This window comes from Elephantulus edwardii, unplaced genomic scaffold (genome assembly GCF_000299155.1).
Source record: "Elephantulus edwardii isolate Elephantulus edwardi_28Jun2011 unplaced genomic scaffold, EleEdw1.0 scaffold00239, whole genome shotgun sequence".
Taxonomy (NCBI): domain Eukaryota; kingdom Metazoa; phylum Chordata; class Mammalia; order Macroscelidea; family Macroscelididae; genus Elephantulus; species Elephantulus edwardii.
In genome coordinates, this window is record NW_006399989.1 from 2262125 (window position 1) to 2284950 (window position 22826).

At 41.8% G+C, this 22826-nt stretch overlaps 1 protein-coding gene across 3 annotated transcripts in view; it reads left to right on the forward strand.

Annotated features, from left to right (window-relative positions):
• The first annotated feature begins 2222 nt into the window (after positions 1-2222).
• The window catches only part of KDM5C (lysine (K)-specific demethylase 5C), a 52244-nt gene continuing 31640 nt past the window's right edge, over positions 2223-22826 (forward strand). For 2 of the 3 annotated variants that reach the window (XM_006898891.1, XM_006898893.1), the window contains exons 1-12: positions 2223-2372; positions 6895-6972; positions 7946-8068; positions 8347-8517; positions 9056-9190; positions 9875-9998; positions 10108-10289; positions 11367-11525; positions 14082-14201; positions 14302-14460; positions 15499-15680; positions 15764-15926. In XM_006898891.1, the coding sequence (XP_006898953.1) occupies positions 2223-2372; positions 6895-6972; positions 7946-8068; positions 8347-8517; positions 9056-9190; positions 9875-9998; positions 10108-10289; positions 11367-11525; positions 14082-14201; positions 14302-14460; positions 15499-15680; positions 15764-15926 (1746 nt within the window). The remainder of the gene's footprint in view (positions 2373-6894; positions 6973-7945; positions 8069-8346; positions 8518-9055; positions 9191-9874; positions 9999-10107; positions 10290-11366; positions 11526-14081; positions 14202-14301; positions 14461-15498; positions 15681-15763; positions 15927-22826) is intronic. The other variant, XM_006898892.1, reaches the window with a different exon arrangement.

A 22826-nucleotide genomic window follows, 5' to 3' on the forward strand; every position in this document is an offset into this window, starting at 1 on the left:
TGATCCCTGCCTTAAGGTGTCAGTACAGTAGAGGAACACAGTCAATATGTAACAAGTATCCTAACAAATAGGCTAAATATGCTACTGCCAAATACCTTATGTTGTTGTTAGTTGTCACTGAGTCCACTATGATTCATAGCAACACTGTAAACAATGGATCTGAATTTTGCCCTATTCTGTGCCATCTTCATCATCTCTGATATACTTGAGCCCACTATTACAATCTTTGTATCTATTCATCTTGCTGAGTCTTCTTTTCTTTTGCTGACCCTCTACCTTTCCAAGTATGATGTCTTTTTCCAAGGACTAGCCCCTCCTAATAACATGCTCAACATGTGTGAGACAAAGTGTCACCATCCATACCCATAAGGAGCACCCTGGTTTCACCTCTAAGACATATTTGAGTATTCTTTTGTAAGTCTATGGGATGTTCAGTACACTTCTCCAACACCACAACTCAAAGGCATTGACTCTTTTTCACTCAGTAATTGTCCAACTTTCAGATGTATGGGTAGTAAATGGAAAGACCATGGCTTGAAGCAGGTATAACTTAGTCTTTAAAGTGACATCATTGCTCCTTAACACCTTGAATGGGTCCTTTCTTGAAAGCAGATTTTCCCAGTGCAACACATCGTTTGATTTCTTGACTGCTGATCCAAAGGTGTTGATTACTGGCCCAAGCAAGATGATACTGCTTATTGGTGCAGTGGTGATAGTTAAAATACGTATACACTTTAACCACCTGGAGTTGGTTCCAACTCATGGTGACCTTTTATCAGGTTTCTGAAGTTATAAATCCTTACCAGAGGAGATTGCCCATTTTATCTCCCTCGGAGTAGCTGGGGATTTAAACCACGGACCTTTCATACTACTTAACTCACTAGACCACCGGAACTTCTAAAAATAAGCCCCAAGCCCACTCATTGCCTTGGGTCAGCACAGGTTAAGAGCTGACCTGCCAGTGGGTTTTCAGAGGTTGTAAATAGCAAGGAGGTTGCATAATTCCTTCCAAAGAGAAGCAGGATTCCAACCACCTGCTTTTGAGTTGGCATCGCAACTCCTTGGCCATTATATCACCAAAACTCCCACCTTCATCCTCCAGGTCTAATTCATAGTTGTTATGTACCACTAAGTGGGAACCGACTTATAGCTGACCATCAGCAAGTTTTCAAAGGCAGTAAATAGCAAGCAAGGAGACTGCCCTTTTTTCTCTCAAGGATTCAAACTTGTGAAACTCTTTACCGCCAGACCACCACACATGACAAATGTGTATACAGTAAAAGTACATATAAAACAGCGACAGTACTCATTAAAATGCTAATTGGCAGTGGCTATTCTGGCTAAGAACCTCTGTTATGCCTTCACATGACCTTGGACCAAATAAATATATTCTATGGGATCCAAGATTTTAAAAAAGTTCAAGAGTCTCCGGGTAGTGATTAGCCTCCTCCCTTTCTTCCTTTGGGACTTCAAAGCCTCAAAAGTATCAGAACACCAGAAACCGATTTCCTTAGCCCTTAAGAGAAAACACTGTGAAAAAGGAAGCAACATAGAACGCGCCAGAGCTGAAGTACACAAGCGAGTGCCAGTTCCTCTTCCGGTCTGTTTCCATAACGCGCATGCGCATTTCTGGCCTTTAAACGTGCGCCTCCTACCCAACCGGAAAAAGGTTCAGAGATTTTATTGCAAACCTGCTCCTCCGCCGCTGTGGCGGACTATTTTCCCTCAGTCAAGGCGGTATTTTTGAGTCCCCTTTTACACCAAGGGGACCCATGGCAGGAGATTCAGCTGGTTCCCCCAAGGGATGAAATCTTTTTAGGGTTTAGTCTAATAAGAAGTATACGAGACTAGAAGAGACAACTGCGGAGGGATCTGGTTTGTTGTGGTGAAGTGGTTGGGGTAGGCGGGGAAGACATTGGCAAACTAAAATGGCTGCGGCAACGGTGGTAGGCCTTGGAGGTTGGAGGGGAACTGGGTGTGAAGGCTGTGGTAATTAGGCGTAATTTGGAAGGAAAGGAGCGATCCGAAGAAGCTATAGCAGTAGGGGTAGCCTGAGACTCTCAAAGCACAGTGGCCACACGCCCCCTAGGCTCTCGGCGGGCGGCTATATCGCCGCATAAGGCCTTGTCTGTCAGCAGTGCATAGGTCTCAGACATTAGCGGCGCCATGAATCTTTAAGGGCAGTCTGAGTTCTGCATTTTGGCCCATCCCTGGGGCCCACCATGGAGCCAGGATCCGACGATTTCCTACCGCCTCCGGAGTGCCCAGTGTTTGAGCCCAGCTGGGCCGAGTTCCGAGACCCGCTTGGCTACATCGCGAAAATCAGGCCCATCGCCGAGAAGTCGGGCATTTGCAAGATACGCCCACCCGCGGTAAGGCCCTGGGCCTCTATGGTCGCCAGCTTTGAGACTGGCGATGGGTGGCAGGAGGTGGGTGGGACTACATAGCGGGCGGAAAAGTCGGGTGGAAAACCACTCCGGGTGTAGGGGAATGGGGGTGTTGTGGATATTGTTGCCCAGGTCGAAGAAAGAATGATGGGGTAGAGATCCTCTTGTTATGTGAGGCCCACAGTTAGCTTAACCAAAGGCACACCACTACCCCAAGATTTTACATTTATTCCAAGTAGAGTTCGAAATACGTTTAATACGATGGGGGAAGTTAACATAGAGGCACCCTGACCACTCAAGTCTTAAGGAAAGCATCGTGATACAGTGGAAAGCTCACAGTTCTGAAAGGAGGCAGACGTAGGTTGAAAATTCTACTTTGCAGCTTATCAGCTGTGTGACCTTGGACAAGTAACATCTCTCTGAGCCTGTGAAATGGGTTTGTACTTTGACTACTGGGAGCTTTCATTTAAAGCGCCTAGTGTCTGTGTGTATGAGATGACTTGTAATTATTGCAACTTTGAAGATGTTTGATATGGTCCTTGATTTACCTCTCAGTGGATCCACTCATGTAGTCAAATTGCTTCTGCCAGGCAATTCCCTCTGCGATGATATCCTGACTGAAAAAGTCTCAGAGTAAATCCTTTATCCTGAGATGGGTTCTGGGAATTTTTTTGCCTAGTCAGGGCTGAAGGCATTGTCAGGGTCTTTCTTGCCAACCCCCAGACTTAACTTTCTACAGAGAAACTTGGATCAGTCAGCTTGAAGATATAAATCGCTGGAAAAATTCTCCTTTGCTCTGTCCCAGGATGTAGAAGGTTCACTAGGATAGGGTATTCGTGGGTCCTCAGAAACAGAAAAATGGAATTATTGAAGTTGGTGCCTTTGGAATACTTGATTCCCAGAGGTCAGCAACCTGACTTCAGGCTAGAAGTACCCCAATGGCTCCGACAAGCTGACACCTTGCTGGCGTGAAAGAAAAATGGTGATGATATATGGTGTTCAGTGACTATTTGGGACTCCAAGGACAGGAACTATTTGAGTAAGGGGTTTTTGAGTGCCTGTTCCTGACTAAAATGAGATGGGACGTCTCATTCCCACCTGTGGAGGGCACCACAGCTTTTTCAAGTTGACGCTTTCTGGTTGGTGGTCAGCCACAGATCTAGGCTGGTTTGAGATTAATCCTTTGGGAGGTATTGAGTAAGCCAATATCTTCCTTGTTGGAGCCTGAGATATCCTTGTCCTACTTAAGGGAGTGATAGTAAATGAAAAGGCAGGTAAGGCAAGGCTGGAGTCGCCGTATCCTCCAGGAAGTCTGAAGAGATTGAGGATGCCTGTAGGAAAGAGGTATATCTGACACAGAGGGTAATTGAGGACTGTTATTCTTTTATTCTATGTTAAGACTTAGCCAGGTATGTAGACCTTATGCTGCTTATATTACCCTGCCTTGGGAGACCAGAAAGGGAAAACCATGTCCCAAGTTCTATGTGGCCAGCAGGGGGCCGTCCTTTGTTACACTTCTCTATTTCAGCACTGTGTATGCTCCAAATGAAGAGACCTGGTGCTCTGGTTTGGTGTCTTGGGGTTGGGTGGTTTTGGGCTTTGGGTTGGTTTTTGGGTGTGTGTGTGTGTGTGTGTGTGTGTGTGTGTTTTTCTTTTTCTTCTTCTTCTTCCTCTCTGGGACTGCTCCTTTAGGTAGCTGAACTTTCTTCTCTATGGAATTTGAAATTCACTTAAAAGTGTTGCTTGGGCCCAGAGTGGGAGCCTGTAGCATTGGAGGCTTGTCTGTGAAAGTTGGTTTGGAATCTAACTTGCTTGATTACTGTATTTGGGAAAAATAAGTGGGAGGAGGATATTGGTACCTTAGAGTAGGCTCAGGATTTGGATCTCATCACTAAGCTTATAACAGTGGGTTTAAGGATATTAGAGATGGTGAGGATGGTGTAGGGTAGGGCAAAGTTCAGATCTGTTGGCCATGGAATCCTTTGAGTCATTTCGATGGCACTTAACAACAACATCCAAGCTTGCATCCTATATCGGGTTGTTGTTTTGTTAGGTGCTGTTACCACCATATTCAGATAATATGCTAGATAACAATGTGGGACTTAAGGGAGGGCTAGGGAGCTTGTAGGTCTCAGGCTGGAGGTTAGCTGGACTTTCCCTTTTGTTATACCCTCAACTCCTGCTTTAGATACTCAGTTCTGTCATTTCCCATTGCAAATTCCTTGATAAGTAAGCTTATTCTTGTCTAGAATTTGAGCAAGAAGGAAGGGTACTGGAGTTTTGGATTTGAGTACATTTTTCATGTGTGGTGCTTTGCTGTAATGAGACTTCTGTTGGGAGCTTGTCTGGGTTTGAGATGTACTATATTAGCCGACATACTTTGGTCTTTCTTTCCTTGTTTCACTGTGCACCACATGTCTTTTGCCTGCTTTGGTTTGGGGGAGGAGAATGTGTGCATGTAGGTCTGAGTCATTTGGCCCCTTTTCTAAAAGTGCATGCAGAAGAGGACAGCAGCTTGTGTTTTACTCTTTTCTGCCCTGCCCCGTGTGTGTGTGTGTGTGTGTGTGTGTAGATATACATGTGTTTATATATAAAGCTTGGTAATCTGCAGCAGCTGAAGTGTTTAGAATCACAGAAGCCCATAAAGCTTGAGATAGAAGCTATCAGATCAAGGGCTGGACAATGGGAGATACGGGTTGAAGGGAGTGGATGGGGATGCTGGTGGATGGTGGAGCAGGGAAATAAGTGGTTCAAGACACTTGTGTCAAGGATGGGGACAACACTGAAACTAATGGTTAATTCCACAATTGGAGAAATATCTTTCACCTTTTTTTGTGTGTGCTGTAAAATGCTTATCTGACAGATACTTCTCTAAATCTGAGCATTCAGATTAAGACAGATTAGGAAGAAGGATTGACCATCCACTTCCGAAAAGGCCTCTGAAAACCCTATGTACCGTGACTAGGGAGGATAGAAGGAGAATTGATGTCTTTGAGCTGTGGTGCTGGAGAAAAGTATTGAATATACCATGGATTGCTAAGAAAACAAACAGGTTCATCCTAGAGAGGGTTAAACCAGGCTACTCCAAGGATTCTGATGCTTCATCTGACATACTTTGGACATGTTGCAAGGAGTGACCAGTCCTTGGGGAAGGATGTCATGCTTGGGAAGGTGGAGGGACAACACAGGAGAGGAAGACCCTCTATGAGGTGAATTGATTGATTCAGTGACTGGGACACTCGGGATGGGTGTGTCAGAAGCAGTGAGATTGGCACAGGACAGAGTAGGGTTTAGGGCTGTTGTACATAGGGTCACTATAAGTTGCACGCGACTCGACTGCACATAACAACAACAAAACAACAATCTGCACTGGAAGTGAGAAGAGATAGGTTTTAGGCTTGGTTCTAGCTTTAACTCGGCATGTGAATTTAGAGAAATTTTCTGGGTTCCACTTTCCTCATTGTCAAATTAGGGTATTGATCTAATTACTGTCAGGAGCCAGGGTTCTGGGGAGGAGATGACTGCATGGAGAATGGGAGGTTTGGAGAGAGACTGGAGGGGGAGTTTTCCACAGCCACCCTTAGGCAAGACAGAAAGTTTTCAGTTTGTCAGAGCAGAGTCTTCTCTACTTTCATTACCATTCCCTGACTTTCTTCCCCTTTCCTCAATTCTCCCATTCTTTGCCTGAGCACTCAAGCATCCCAGCATACACCCCCTCTCCACTCCCTTCCTCCACTGCCTCTTCCTGTATGTGGCAGGTATATGAGAGAGAACCCACAGGAAGCCTTCTGTACTTGGTGAGTGGTACTAATTGTTGCTTCCTTTCTTGGCTCTTTCTGTGGTGTCTACCTGAGACTCTTTAAACTGAGAGAACATACATTAAGACCTAGACTTTTTAAATTCTGCCAGAATTGAAACTGAACTACCCCACATATGTACTGGGTCATGGAATCAGCCTTAGGTATCAACTCTTTAAGATTTCATTTTAAAAGCAGTTTAATTTTCCATGTCATTTGTGTGAAGAAGTGGAGGAAAGAGTGATTCTTACTTTACAGATGAGAAAATAGGTTTAGAATAAGGTAAAATTCTATAGCCAGTCCTATGTAGTAGAACTAGAATAGAATGCAAACCCAGAACTCTTACTCCAGATACTATGTGCTACTTAGTACTCCTAGACTGAGTACCTTCCAGCAAATGCCTAGGGGATAAGAAGTTAATGTGGACATAAGGAATATTTGGGATTTACTGTTTGAGTCCTCATTTAGCTATTGAAATCTTGGCATTGTTCTGTTAGAGGGGCTCAGAAGAAATTTCCCAGGACATATACTTTGGATGTGAACTTGAGGGGCTGCTAGGTCCTGTTGTGAGTTCAGTGTGGTAGATTGGGCTTTTGCCAGATTTAAAGTGACTGGAGGACTTAAATGGACTGCTGAGCTCTTTCTGATGTTCTGTGGTCTTGGTCTATGCTGGAAAAAGTCAAATCCATTCCCCTTCTCTACCCTTTTAGGACTGGCAGCCACCTTTTGCTGTAGAAGTGGACAACTTCAGGTTTACCCCCCGAATCCAGAGACTGAATGAACTAGAGGTGAGAAGACTAGCAGCTGGTAGAAGAGTGAATGAGGAAAATGGAAACCTAAATTCTGATTCTACTTCTCTTGTGCCCTCCCTGGCTAAGTTAGGTGCTTTACCTAAGTGGGCCGTTAATTGAAGTTGTATCTTTTTAGTGTTATCTAGGGCATGAAGGAATCTTCAGAACCCTGAGTATAACTGAACAGTGATATTTTGTTTTTCTGAAAAACTCATTCATTGCTTTTGAATTGGAACCAACTCATAACTGACCCTTGACCCTCCATCAGGTTTTCTGAGGCTGAAAATCGCACGGGAGGAAATTGCCCACCTTTCTCCTGTGAAGCACTGATAGATTTGAACCACCAGAAAGGCACAACTTTTGATTTAGCAGTTTCAAACTACATAAAAAGAGATGAATGTGTTCTTCTGGAACTTTTATTCTTTAAAATTGCATAGGTAGAATTCTAAAGTTTTCAGAGTCTTCTCTATTCCTTTCATTAAGTCCACCTCTTTGAGGTAAGTGGATTGGGCAGTCATTTTATTGTTTTGTAATTGGAAAATAGGAGTCTCGAGAGTGGAATTGATTTTGCTCAAGACTGTACAATAAATTAGTCGTAAAAGAAAACCTAAAACTTACGTTATTCACCATCCAGATTTCATAATGTTTCCTGTGTGATGTAGCACTCTGAGCCTCTGTTTTCTCATCTGTAAAAGATAATACTCATTAAATTCTGTCAGAAAAATAACATATGAAACTTTATCTGTTGTGCCCTCCTCTGCTTTGAGGCCTTGAGCTAATCTTACTGACTAGAAGGTGCCAGAGGTGAGAAAATAGGTAGGGGAAAGCACTGCATAGAACCTCTCCAGTTCATTGGGCGAGGCCTTGGGTGTTATAGTTAATCTGGACTCTTTCTCTTACTCTGAGATTGGACCAGAGATAGGATTCAGATTCGAGGGAGGCCAGTTTTTCTAAGCCATTTTTTCCCCAGGCCCAGACGAGAGTAAAACTGAACTACTTGGACCAGATTGCCAAATTTTGGGAAATCCAGGGCTCCTCCTTAAAGATTCCCAATGTAGAACGGCGGATATTGGACCTCTATAGCCTCAGCAAAGTAAGAACAGATTTTTCTCAATGCTATTACATACACATGCATCCTTAGTATTCTGTGGTTCTCCCTTGGTTTAGATATTAGGTCACTGGGCTGCACTAGAAAGGCATATCATCAGACATTTTTAATGTCTCTTGGTGATTGGGTAGTGGTGGTGATTGGGAGATGAGATAACCCCCAGTGATGTGAGGAGCTAGATTTATCCTCATTTTCTTTTCTAAAGACTTCCTCCTGTGTATACATATAACACATACATGTTTCTTCCCTGCTTGTCCTTTCAGATTGTGGTAGAGGAAGGTGGTTATGAAGCTATCTGTAAGGACCGTCGGTGGGCCCGAGTGGCCCAGCGCCTCAACTACCCACCAGGGAAAAACATTGGCTCCCTTTTACGTTCTCACTATGAACGAATCGTTTATCCTTATGAGATGTACCAGTCTGGAGCTAACCTTGTGGTAATGACACAGGCTGAAACTTTACCCCCAGACACAAACTCCCATGATTCTTTTTTTTAAAAATTTATATTAGTTTGTTTACAAAGTTTGTATACATTGTGTTCCCATGATTATTCTTAATGGTGGGAATCGTTATGAATGATGGTTCAATATACTAGAGATCTGGGAACTAGAATCTACCCCTTACTAGTGATATTTACAATCTTCCCACACTGATCAAGATTGGAGACCCTGGACTTAACTTGATTTTTATGGCCAGCCTATTATCCATAAATGATAGAGAAGTCTAGAAAGAGCTAGGTCTAATTGGAGAAATAACTGTAGGAAAAGTATTTAAAAGAAGGAAATGAAAGAAACAAAGACAAAAAAGGGAAGAATTCCTAAAGTGTATACTGGTGGTAGTGAGAAAGACTGGTTGAGCAAGGGCCTAGATGTGGCTAGGTGAGTAGAACCACAGTTTGGTTGCCAGTAGGTGAGGGCGAGAAGGAAGCCCATTGAGGACCAGAGCCCTGTGACCCTTATACTTTTTTTTCCCCAGCAGTGTAATACACACCCATTTGATAATGAAGAGAAAGACAAAGAATACAAACCCCACAGCATCCCTTTTCGACAGTCTGTGCAGCCTTCTAAATTTAACAGTTATGGCCGGCGGGCCAAAAGACTGCAGCCTGATGTGAGTACTTCCTTTATATTTTAGGACTTTGGGCATAGAGCCAGTTTTCTCCCTCTGGCCAAGGCTAAGTCCTCTTGTTTCACTGCATCTTGTCAATTCTCTAATCATTGATACACTTTTACACCATCATTGTTGCTCTTTTCTTCATCCTCAGCTGAGTGTCTGAGCTGTCTCTTGATCTGTTAGTAGTATCTATTGCATGCCAGACCTTCTTGTCCTATTCCTTATTCTACTTTTAGGAGTAAAACTTTTTTTTCCTTATACTTATGTCTTTGAGGCTTATGTGCTAGACATTCTTCTAGTCACTGGTGATACAATAGAGGATGGGATATTCTTGGGCATATTGATGCATATAATTCAGTATTAATATAGCAGATATTAGTCACAACCATTTAATGACTGCTTATTTTGTGCTAAGTCTTGTTAGATTATGTGTGTGTATACATAAAATCTCCCTAACTCATTTTACAGTTGAGAAAACTGAGACTTAATTATTTTCTGAGAGAGGGCTGACAGAGAAATGCTCTTACCCAGTCTTCAAAAAGCAGCTCTGAATTCTTGCCCTGGCCTGCCAGTACTTCAGCCCCTGGCACGAGCCCAGGTGATAGTCTGAATTTTTGTCTTTTTATGATGAGATAGTCTGCCTCAGATAGAGACCTTTATACATGCCTTCTTTTTTCCTAGCCGGAACCCACAGAAGAAGATATTGAAAAGAATCCAGAGCTGAAGAAGCTCCAGATCTATGGAGCAGGTCCCAAAATGATGGGTTTGGGCCTCATGGCAAAGGATAAGACTCTGCGAAAGAAAGGTGAGGTTAATCAGGTTGAGGCACTATAAAGGTTGGACTCAGCTGGGGAGAGGAGACAAAATCCTAATTGTCCTGATTAAGAGCTTAAGAGCTGCTTTTTCTCTCCTAGATAAGGAAGGGCCTGAGTGTCCTCCTACTGTGGTGGTGAAGGAGGAATCAGATAGGATTGTGAAGATGGAGTCAGCCTCTTCTAAAACCTTCCTGGAGAGCAAGGAAGAACTGAGTCACAGCCCAGAGCCCTGCACTAAGATGACCATGAGGCTGCGGAGGAACCACAACAGTGCTCAGTTTGTTAGTTCTCAGCCCTGAGTTCATAATGATCTGGTTTTTTTGGGTTCTTTTGGTTTTGGTGTTTTGTTTTGTTTTTTTTTGTTCCTTCAATACATACTTCCCATCATGGTGCCAGACCAGGTTGCATTAAGCAGAAAAGTAGTCCTGGTGGGCCCTGCCTTTATGCCAGTTAAAACCAACTCACATGGAACAAAAACAAGAAAAGCGTGATTAAGTACTAGCAACATGGAATACTGGAAGGGCTCAGAGGAAACTCACTCTCCATTGCTTTAGGATAAAGGCTAAGATTATTCTGTTGTGTGATCCAGGCCTTGCTGACCTCTAACCTCATTTCCTAGCTGCTCACCTCACTCTTCTTGAGCCATACTGACTACTGAGAGCTATATTCATTTTTTCATTTCCTTTTTTTGTTTTCATTTCTCTGTGTTTTTTATCCTACCTTAAAGACTTTTTCTCTGCCCTATTGCCAGACTTCACTTTGCCTTCAGGTTTCAGTCAGTTTCTAGTGTTACCTTTTCAATAAAACTCTCCATTAAAATTGTCCCTTCTTATCACCAGTTAATTTGAGTGCATGTTTATCTAGGCTCTTATTCACATGCATTGACAGTTTTCACACTTACTGCTGTCTACCATCATGTCAGTAAATTGCTTGGGAGGAGACTGCCCATCTTTTCCAACAGAGCAGCTGGTGGATTCAGATAGTGTGGGTTGGCAGCCTGACTCCTTACCATTAAGCAACCAGAGCTCACTTTTCACACTATAGCTTTAATTTTATGAACATGTCTTTCTAAAGTTCTTGTGCTTTCGAAGGTAGATCCTGTATCTTGCACATTTCTGTGATGGTGGAGTCTACCATAGTGCTGAACACACAGATATACTTTGAATGAATATGTGAACAAAGATCTACCCTTACAGTTTTGCAGTTAAATTCCAGGCTTAGTATGAATGATCAAGCCGGCAAGCAAAGTGGATTTGTAAAAGAGAGTTTTGTGGACTTGGGTACTGTCTAGATGGGCTGGGTGTTTGAAGACTGGACAGGGTTTAGGTTGATGAACTTCTGCTTTCACTTCCTGGCAGATTGAGTCCTATGTATGCCGGATGTGTTCCCGAGGGGATGAAGATGACAAACTTTTGTTGTGTGATGGCTGTGATGACAACTACCACATCTTTTGCCTGCTGCCTCCTTTACCTGAGATCCCCAAGGGAGTGTGGCGATGCCCAAAGTGTGTCATGGCGGTAAGGCCTCCCAGCCCCAATCCACTTTCATAGGAAATCCTTGTCTGGCCTTGCTGAGTGCCATTCATAGCTCAGTCACAGTCCATGTTTTGGGTTTCTTATGTTAAGCTGTTTAGAACATTGGAGGAGAATGGTCTTTGGGGAGCTCCTAGACCTAGGGAGGTAAGATTTGTAATTACACAAACTATATATAATGACATTTCAGGTAGTTGCCAAATTGTATTAGAAATTCTGAGATGTAGACACTCAGAGAAGAGGGGAATAGCTTAAAGGCAGTCTTCAGGGTATCAGGAATAAAATTTGAAGGGACAAGGATATTAAGAAAAAATGACTCTTGATTACCATTTTGTTTGTGTTTTAGAATGTTTTAGGAAATGGAAAAATTACTTACCTCTTAATTTTGTTGTTTGCTGTTGAATTACAACTGACTTCTAGCTGACCCATCCAGGGGGTTTTTGAGACTGTAAACCGCATGGAAGAGATTGCCCATCTTTCTCCAGTGGAGCAGCTGGTGGATTTGAATCTTTTTTGGTTGGTAGTGTAGTTTCATACCACTGAGCCACCAGAGCTCACTCCCTACTACTTGTTAATAGTTTTGTGTATTTTCTTGTGTTCTTAAATGTCTGTGACTGTAACAACTAAAGTCTTACAGCCTGGTAGCCTAATGGTGAGGAGCTGCGCTGCAGTCTCAAAGACATGTGATTCGAATCTACCAGTTGCTTTGCAGGAGAAGGATGGACAGTCTCCTCCCATGCAGTGTACTGCCTCTGAAAAGCCCACTGGAGGGTCAACTATGGTCATTTCCAGTTCCGCTTGACAGCACACAACAACAACGATATAAATTTGAGATCTTACATGTTTGTATTTATTTCATAACTATTTTTCTCTGTTATTAACTGTATATAACAAGTTTGGGATTCCCCTCCCTTGGAAAATATGACAGTCCTTCGTATGGGTATAATTATTTAATTGTTTTCATTTTCTTGTGGTACTTGGATTGGTTTTCCGTAATGTAGGCTTTAGCAAACCTTGGTGGTACAATGATTATATACTTGATTACTAACAGAATATCAGAGATTTGAACCCATCAGTGGCTCTGCGGGAGAAAAGACCTGATCTGCTCTTATTAAAATGTCAAGGAAATCCTGTGGGGCAATTCTGCTCTATCACAGCTCGATGACACCTGACAACAACACTAAAAGACTTTAACTGGAAGGCATCCCAGACTGAGAATGAACATCAAGAGCAAAGATACAAAGGAAAGAAAGTCCTTAGTGTAGGGTAGGGCCAGTGAGGACATTAGTTGAAACAAAATGAGGTCTAATAGGCTTGGAAAATCTGGCAGGAGTGTTTTGTTTCGGTGGGTTTTTTTTATTAATTTTAATTAACATTTATAGAGATTTTGGATTTTCATTCATTCATTGTTGCACTTTTTTCTTTACCTCCCTCCCCCCAGTTCGCAAAAGATAAACTTCTTCATTGGTATGCAACCCCCTGACCCCAACCCTCCAAGCCCAGTGCACTCCGCTATGCAACCTTAATTCTGGCTTCCTGTGATAATCATAATAGGCTATCCTATATCACTTTTAAACTGTTCTCTCCCTCTTCTGTTTCAATTCAGAATACATAATCTATCCAGTTTTTCTCAGTCTTATCCCAACTGGCAGGAGTGTTTTATGAGTGGCCTACCTTAATCCAGGTCTGAGTGTTTATCTTCTGCCTTTGCCTCTGAGTTTCTGAACCCCACTTTAAACAGACACAGATGAGAAAAGCCATCAGAGCAGTACATAATGGTTTTGTAGTCGAAAGTTCATTGGGGAGAATTTGTATAGTAGTAACAAGGAATGCTACCACATTTCTCTAGGTCTTTAAATTATTGTTGGCTAATGGAACAGATATACTTTTTTTTTTTTTTTAAAGAAATGAGCAGGTCATGTGTTTTAATTTAGTATACACAAAATTCTGATCAAAAACTACGAAGGGTAAGGTAGTTCATATTCTGTCGTCTTAGAAAATGTAAAAGAACATTATAGGATTTGACCACAGCAGAATGTAGTACCTTACCTTAGTTCCCCTTTTCCAAGGTGTTGAAATATTTTATTCCATTTTTCCAGGCTTGTAGTTTTGATCTTGGCATAGCCGTGCTGCTTTGAACACCCTATATGAGCTCGAATTTTAGCTGGAGAGAAAAACTAGTGGCCAAAGAGCATAGGAAATTCCATGGTTTACATAGTAAAGTTCTAAAGGAAGAAATGGTCCTGGTCTGTAGTGATGAAGGATGGATTCCTGAAGACTGGGGACTGAACTTGAAAGTGAGAGAGGACATTCAGTAGAGAGGAACTATATGAGCAAAAAAAGCATGGTAGAGATGCTTGGGAGGAATTAAAAGTGAAATAACAAGAGAAAAAAAGCTATGAATTGAAGCCTGCCTCAGGAGTCTAATGTAGAGCTAGGGTTATTCTCCTTCCCACCTCTTACCCCATATTCTAGCTCTAGTATTGACGATTTTCCATTTCTTTCCTTTGTTTTGGTGACATGTTCTCCTTTGAGTTTCAGGAATGTAAACGACCTCCTGAAGCTTTTGGCTTTGAGCAGGCTACCCGGGAATACACTCTGCAGAGCTTTGGCGAGATGGCTGACTCTTTTAAAGCTGATTACTTTAACATGCCTGTGCACGTAGGTGTTAGAGGGCTGGGGTTTTAGATCTTGGTGCCTAATGGTCTCAGCTTTCTTGGGAAAGTAGGAGTACAGTTGTCTGCTACTCTTCTTCCCTCAGATGGTGCCCACAGAGCTTGTGGAGAAAGAATTTTGGCGGCTGGTAAATAGTATTGAGGAAGATGTGACTGTTGAGTATGGGGCTGACATCCATTCCAAAGAATTTGGCAGTGGTTTCCCTGTCAGTGACAGTAAACGACACCTAACTGCAGAAGAGCAAGTAAGTGGATGGTTATATGGCATCTTGTTAACATGTTTTTTTCCCTAGTTATATGTGAGCTTATGCAATTCATTTAATACTTAAAAGATTCAGTATTGCTGTATATGAGGATAATCATGCTTGTCTCACATGATTGTTGTGAGATTTGAAAGAATACACAACCTAGTAGTACTTGTAGTAATGAACTTAACCTAGTACTTGGTTTGAACAGACATAATTTGATACTTTAACTTCTGTGAACCTGTTTCATTTTAAAATGAAGATAACATCTACCTTGCAAATGGGTTAGATAATAGACCTGCCAAAGGCCTGGTTCATGCATCCTGGGCTTATGTCTGCAGAAAAAAGTGAAGACCCATTTGAGGTCTATCTCAAGAGAGGGGGACATTTTGGTACTTTTTTCCTAGATGACACTGGAGGGATCAGGAGGCACGTTCTGCTTTATTAATTTTTATAATTTTATAATTTGTTTTGTTGAGAATGTACACAGCAAAATATGCACCAATTCCATAGTTCCTACATGTAGGAACTGATACTGATTATAGTCTTTTGAGTTGTATAACCATTCTCACCTTTTTATTTGGAGTTGTTCAGAAAACTGATACTCGTAAATTCACTGCCCTCTAAGGTTCTTGTCTAATCTTTGAGTTGCAGAGTAGATATTTTTGATTTGCAGGTATTTTGATGGTGACTATATCTGTTACCTCCCTGAATTGAAAGTGTATATATTTATATAACCTTACCTTCAGTTTTAGGGAGGTTACAGATATAGTCACCATCAAAATACCAACAAGTCAAAAATACCTATTTTACACACACACACACACACACACACACACACACACACACATACATACACACATATTCTTAGGAAGAGAAAATCTCTGATATTTCTTAGATGTTTGAGAAAAGATCTGTAAACTCAAAATTAAAGTTTTTCCAGGTTAGAAAAAAAAGAATCTAAACTCTTGCTGGTACCTTATTAGCATATAATTAGCATAATCCTCATTCCTTTTCTATAAATACTTGACCTGACAGGAGTATGCTATCAGTGGTTGGAACCTGAATGTGATGCCAGTATTGGAGCAGTCTGTATTGTGTCACATCAATGCAGATATCTCAGGCATGAAAGTCCCCTGGCTCTATGTGGGCATGGTCTTCTCAGCGTTTTGCTGGCATATTGAAGATCACTGGAGTTACTCCATTAACTACCTCCATTGGTAAGTGGCTCTGAGGTGTCAGGGAAACCTTCCTTGCAGGACTATAGATATGAGCACTCTATGTCTCTTTTCTTCTTGGACAGGGGTGAGCCAAAGACCTGGTATGGGGTACCCTCACTTGCAGCTGAACATTTGGAAGAGGTGATGAAGAAGTTGACACCTGAATTGTTTGATAGTCAGCCTGACCTCTTGCACCAACTTGTCACCCTCATGAATCCCAACACCCTCATGTCCCATGGTGTACCGGTGAGTTCCCAGGAAGCAGAGGCGAGTGGTATTGTATTACTTTCCTAAGGCTTTTGTGACAAAATACTACAAATTGAGTAACTTAGAAAAACAGAAATGTATTGCCTAATAATTATAAAGGCCTGAAGTCTAAATTTTAGGCATTATCAGGGCCATGATATCTCTGATTGCTCTAGGGGAACATCCTTTCTTTTCTCCCGGCTTCTGACAGACCAGAGCAGCCTTAGCTTACAACTCTGCCTCTGTTGTCACATAGTGTTCTTCCTTCTTTTGTGTCTCTTGGTGTCTTTCCTGTTCGTAAACATGCCCCTTACTTGAGTAGGATCCTCCTTTTCTCTAGTATGACTTTGTTAATGATATGTCCAACACTCGATGTCAAAACATGGTCAGTACTGTCCTTTGTGGTGGTGGTAGTTGTCATCTGTAATCTAGCTCTTTCCTTGTTCTCATTACTTGGTCTGTTTGACCACTTTATAAACATGTTACTATCAGGTTGAATCAGACTCAGAGTGACCCCTTGTGTTACAGAGTACAATGATTTGATGCTCTGAAATCTTTATGAAAGCAGATTGTCATGGTATTTCTTCCACAGTGCCACTGGATGTGTTTTAAACTACCAATCTTTGTTAGTAATTGAGTGTAAACTGTTTGCACCACATTGGGATCTTTGTCACTCTCTAATAGATACTCCAAATAATAGTGACTAATTATACAATGTGATGAGCCTTCTGAGTTATTTGCTTAAAGGTAACACTTTAGTGTTACTGTCACACATGTATCAGCCAAGAGGAGAGAAATAAAAGAGAAGTGCTAGATAAATACTCATGAAGACAGACATCACTCATTTTCTGTTACTCAAAATGTTGTCACAGCCTCCCTGAAGAGAAACATCAGTTGGGGAAGCTGGTCATAAGCAGCACCACTGATGACAAGGACAGTAATAGACTTTAGGAGAGATGGGCTACACTCAGAGGATAGAGTCCCCCCAGGGTTGTGCTTGACTAGAGAGGGTACAATGAAGAGCTGAGAGGGACCTGCCCATTCTTCAGTGAAGAGAAACTAGTGAGGAAAACTAACACAGGTTGTACCACTGAACACTGAGGACAATAATAGAGTTTGGGGGGGGAGCACAGCACTCAGTAGGATTCCAGTAGTGTTACACTGCAGAAATGAGAGGACTTAAAGGAATTTAGGAAATGTGGCCCTTCACAAAGGGAACACTCTAAAGTCTTGCTTCCAATCAATAGTTTCATAAAGAAAAACCATAATGTGAAGAAAGCAATAAGCAGACTTACACATTGTGAACAAAATAAGCCTTCTCCTTAAAAAAAGTACCATATATAACAGACTCAGTGAATACTCCAGAGAAAGGCAGGCAGAAGAAATATATTTATGTGGAGTTATATGAACAGCTACTAACATGGTACATAATGACGAAAGGAAGAATAGAAGCCATAAATAAAGTGATTACCACAAAGACACAGAACTAGAAGAAATATATTGCTACCAAGTTAAATGAATAGCTGTTGAAGAAGGAACAAATGATAGGGGAAAGAAATGAAGCCATAAATAAAGTTAATGCGCCTGAGATAGGGAGCCAGAAGAAATATATTGATGCAGAACAACATGAGCAATTACTGAAGAAATTGTAAAACATGGGGGGAAAAATGAGATTGTCCCTCCTTCCCCGGTAGAGCATCTGGTGGATTCGTACTGTGTGCCTCTGGGATTGTAGTTGCAGCTCCTTGCCACTAGGCCACCAGAGCTCTCCAGTCTTTGTCTTCTTGATGTGGAGCTTCAATCCATATTGGAGACTGCAGTCCTTGACGTTCTGCAGCAGACACTTTAGGTCCTTCTCATTTTTGGCAAGCAAGGTTGTTTGGTTTGTATAACACAGGTTGTTTATGAATCTTCCTACAATTTTGATGCTACATTCCTCAAAAACCCTGGTGTCTCTTTGGAGACTAAGATGCGTCTGATACAGGCCATGGTCTTCGCAATTGTACACAGCTTTAGTTTGCTTGGCTCCACAGTCAACAGTCTTGGCACCAGCAGCCAGGAAATGTAAAGGTGCATTGCCATGGGAAAGTCTGCTGTTTGGGACCTCTTCAAAGTACTGAAGAGCAATGGTGTCACTCTGGAGACTAAGGTGTGTCTAATACAGGCCATGGTCTTCACAATCACTTGTTATGCATCAGAGAGTTGGACAATGACCAAGGAGGATAGAAGGAGAATTGATGCCTTTGAGCTGGGTGCTGGAGAAGAGTATTGAGAATACCATGGACTGCTAGGAAAACAAACAGATTTATCCTGGAAAGGGTTAAACCGGGTGGCTCCTTGGAGGCAAGGATTCTGAGGCTCCGTCTAACATACTTTGGACATGTTGTGAGAAGAGACCGGTCCTTGGAGAAGGACATCATGCTTGGGAGGGTGGAGGGACAGCGTAGGAGAGGAAGGCCCTCTGTGAGGTGGATTGATTCAGTGCTTGGGATAATTGGGATAGGAGTGTCGGAGACAGTGCGATTGGCACAGGACAGAGCAGAGTTTAGGGCTGTTGTACATAGGGTCGCTATGAGTCGCAGGCGACTCGACGGCACATAACAACAACAACAACCCACATAAACCGATGGAACAAAATAGAGAATTTAGAAAGTAACCCATCTATCTGTGGTCAGCTGATATTCGACAAGGAAACAAAACCTATTAAATGGGGAAGCAACAGCCTTTTCAACAAATGGTGCTGGCAGAACTGGACTATTACTGGGAAAAAGCTGAAGCTGGATGCATACCTCTTATAACACACAAACATCAACTCAAGGTAGATCAGAGACATAGGGCTAAAGTCCAAAACCATAAAGTTCATAAGAGACAATGTGGAACCAAGAATAAATTGATGAATGGAACCCTCTAAAGATTAAATACCTGTGTGTATAAAAAAACTTTTTCCAAGGAAAACCTGACTGGGGTGGGGGGATTGGCAGTACCTTCTCAGGCAGTGGATTGATTGATTGATTGATTTAATCCTTGTGTATTTTTTAAATTTTCTTTAGCTTTAATTTGAACTTCACACTGAGTAAGTCTTTTCCACAGTCAGCCCCTGCCCTAGTTTTCACAGCTGGTATTGAAATTCTCCAATAATTCTTTTTACAGATGTAATTAATCTGATTCCTGTGTAGTCTATCAGGTGAGGTCCATGTATATACCTGTTTTGTTTCTTACAAAAGGTATTTGTAATGAATAAATCATTGGTTGTACAAAATTCTATCATTTTATCTCCAGCCTCCTTTCTGTCACCAAGTCCATGTTTTAAAAACTACTACCCTTCTTTTTTGTTCACTACATTTGCATTCTAATCACCCATTATTATTAATGCATCTTGGTTGCGTGTTCAATTGATTTCTGACTGCAAAAGTTGGTCGCAGTCTTTGGCTCAGCTTGGTGGTCCATATATTTAAATGATAGCTGGCCAGGTGCTGATTGTCACACAGACCACCAGCTATTCATATGCAAGTTCAAACTGAAGTTGAAGAATGTTAAAATAAATCCTCAGAAACCAAAATTTGACCTAAAGTCTATCCAACCTGAAATTCAAAACAATCTCAGGAACAGATAAGCTGTGGGAGGCTATCAAGAATAGCTTCCATGAAGAATGCAAAAGGTCATTACAGAGAGGAGGACGAAAAGACCAAGATGGATGTCAAGCGAGACACTGAATATTGCACTAGAATACCAGGAAGCCAAAGCAAAGGGAAGAAAGCAAGAAATTAAGGAACTGAACAGAAGATTTCAAAGGGCAGTGTGGGAAGACAAAGGAAAGTATTATAATGAAATGTGTAAAGAGCTGGAGTCAGAAAATTAAGTTCTGAACTTTCAGCACTTCTTAAGGTGACAGAACTGAGAAAGCCTCGAGCTTGGGCAGAATATTAAATGATCAAGGAAGCATTAAAACAGAGTCACTGTACCAAAAGGAATTGGCTGACAGAGAAGAATGTGATGAAACAATAAATGAGCAAGAGCCTGTGGTGGTGATGAAGTTCAAGCTGCTCTGAAGGAATTGGCAAAGAACAAGGCCCTGGGAATTGAGGGCATACCAATTGACATATTTCAGTAAACACACTGCCATGGATGCACTCAGCAATTTGTGCCAAGAAATCTGGAGGACAACCACCTGGGCAGCTGACTGGAAGAGATCCAAATTTGTGCCCATTCCATAGGTGACCTGACAGTGCAGAAGTTATTGAACAGTGTCATTAATATCACATGCAAGCAAGATTCTGCTGAAGATTATCCAAGGATTATCCAAAAACTATTGGAACAGCACATCAATAGAGAACTGTCAGACATGCAGGCTGGGTTTAGAAGAGGTGGTGGGACTAAGGATATGTTAGATGGATCTTGGCTGAAAGCAGAGAGTACCAGAGAAATGTGTCTCTGTGTTTTATTGACTATGCAAAGGCATTTGATTGTGTGGATCACAACAAACTGGCTAACTCTGAGAAGAATGGGAATCTCAGGACACTTGATTGTGTTTATGCGAAACCTATACTTGAACCAGGAGGCAGTCTTCAGAACAGAGCAAGGAAACCGTGCATGGTTCACAATTGGAAAGGGTATATGCTAGGGATGTGTCCTATCACCATACCTTTTGAATCTTTATGTGGAGCAGATCATCTAGGAGGCTGGTCTCTATGAGGAAGAATGTGGCATCAGGAGTGGAGGAAGACTCACCATCTGCATTACGCCAATGACACAACCTTGCTTGCTGAAATTGAGGAGGACCTGAAGCGCTTGCTGCAGAAGGTCAAGGACTGCACTTTTCAGTATGGATTGGAGCTCAGTATCAAGAAAACAAGTACACCACTGGGCTGACTGGCAGCATCATGATAGATGAAGATACTAAGATTAAGAGCTTTAGTTTGCCTGGCTCCACAATGAACACTCTTGGTACCAGTAGCCAGGAAATCAAAAGATAAATTGCATTGGGAAAGTCAGCTGTTAGTAACCTGTCCAGAGTACTAAAGAGCAAAGATGTGAGTCTGGAGACTAAGGTGAGCCTGATCCAGCCTTTGGTATTCACAATTAACTTGCTATGCATCAGAAAGCTAGATAATTACTTTGGGCATGTTGCAAGGAGGGGACCAGTCCTTAAAGAGGGGCATCATGCTTGGGAGGTTGGAGGAACCGCCCTGGGTGAGATGGATTGACACAGTGACGGGGGTAATAGTTAGGGGTACGTGTGTCACAGATAAGGTTGACTGAAGATTGATCAGGATTCAGAGCTGTTGTACATAGAGATGTGACGCTTATAACAACAACGGTGGTATTAACATCTTTTATGTATATATGTATGCCACTCTCACGACATTGTACTTCAGTATAGATGTAGAAATGGTTTTTTTAGACTATGAACGTGACCCTGTTTTCTCTCACCTTTTCATTTCTGGCGTAGTAGGTCATGTGATTGTCGGATTCAGAATGTGCCGTGCCAGTCCATCTCATTTCGCCAATGCCTAGTATGTTAATATTTATGCGTTCTGTTTCTTAACAATATCCAGGTTTTCTACATTCTTATTTCTCCCACTACACATTCCAATCATTAGTGTCTGCTTGTAACTTCCTTCTCCTTTGTCTTTCCCAGTACAAGGCCTCAGCTTCGGGTGCCATCTCTGCTAGTCTATTCTGAGTGTGCTGTATTATACATAAAGCCTGTTAATTCAGAAGTGGATGGCCCATCCTTCTCCCTAGTCTGTCTTACTTTTGATACATATTTTCAGAATAATATCTGACAAACAGCATTTTACCAAGAAAAGCAGAAGAAAAACCCTACCTAACAGATTCAGTGGTGGTCTTACCTACCTCCTCAGCACATGAGTCCTGGTCCAATTCCTCTACCCTACCCCAGCAGCATTGTTTCAGGTTCCTTGCCTCACCCTACCCCACCAGCATCATTCCCACCAACTAACTCTTGATATTATAGCTCAGGCCTGTTGCCCTTTTCCCAGTGATACTAGTATTCTTCACAGGTGGGAGAAGGGCAAGGGCAGCACAGGTGCAGACTGGCACAAATCTTGTGTACAGGGCGAGGATCTCATATGCAAAACTAAGAGCCAACATTCTCAATGGAGACAGACTAAAGTTATACCCCTTGAGAACAGGGATCAGACAAGAATGCTGCTTGCTAACACAATATGATAAGAGAAGGAAATAGGAGACATCCAGATTGTCAGTGATGTGGTAAAATTGTCACTATATGCAGATGATATAATAGTGAACACAGAGAACCCCAAAGACTCATCCAAAAAACTGTTAGACCTACCAGACCATAGGATATAATATCAGTGTACAAAAATCAGTGGGATTCCTTTATAGTTAGAAAATGTGTAAAATGAAACTAAGATAGCAACAACATTTGAAGTAGCCAACTACAAACTGAGATACTTGGGAATAAATTTAGAAACATAAAAGGTCTTAATAAGGAAAACCAGAAAAGCACTACTATGGAAACAGACCTAACTAAATGGAAAAATGTTCTCTGTTAATGGATAGATAGTAAGACTCAGTGTGGTGAATATGACAATCCTACTGAAAGCAATGTACACAGAATACAATACAGACACAAAATTCTTTTTCAAAGAGATAGCAAATTTATTTGGAAAGGCAAGAGACTCTGAATTAGCATCACACTTCTGAAAAACAAAAAATGGAGAAGGAAGCTACACAGCCATAATTAACAAAATACTGTGGTACTGGTACAACAGCAAACAAATAGACCAGTAGAACAGACTCGAGAACCCAGAAGTTAACCCCATCTACTTAACAATCAATTGGTATTTGACAAAGAAACCTATCAAATTGGAAAACAACAACCTCTTCAACAAATGCTGATGACAGATCTGAACA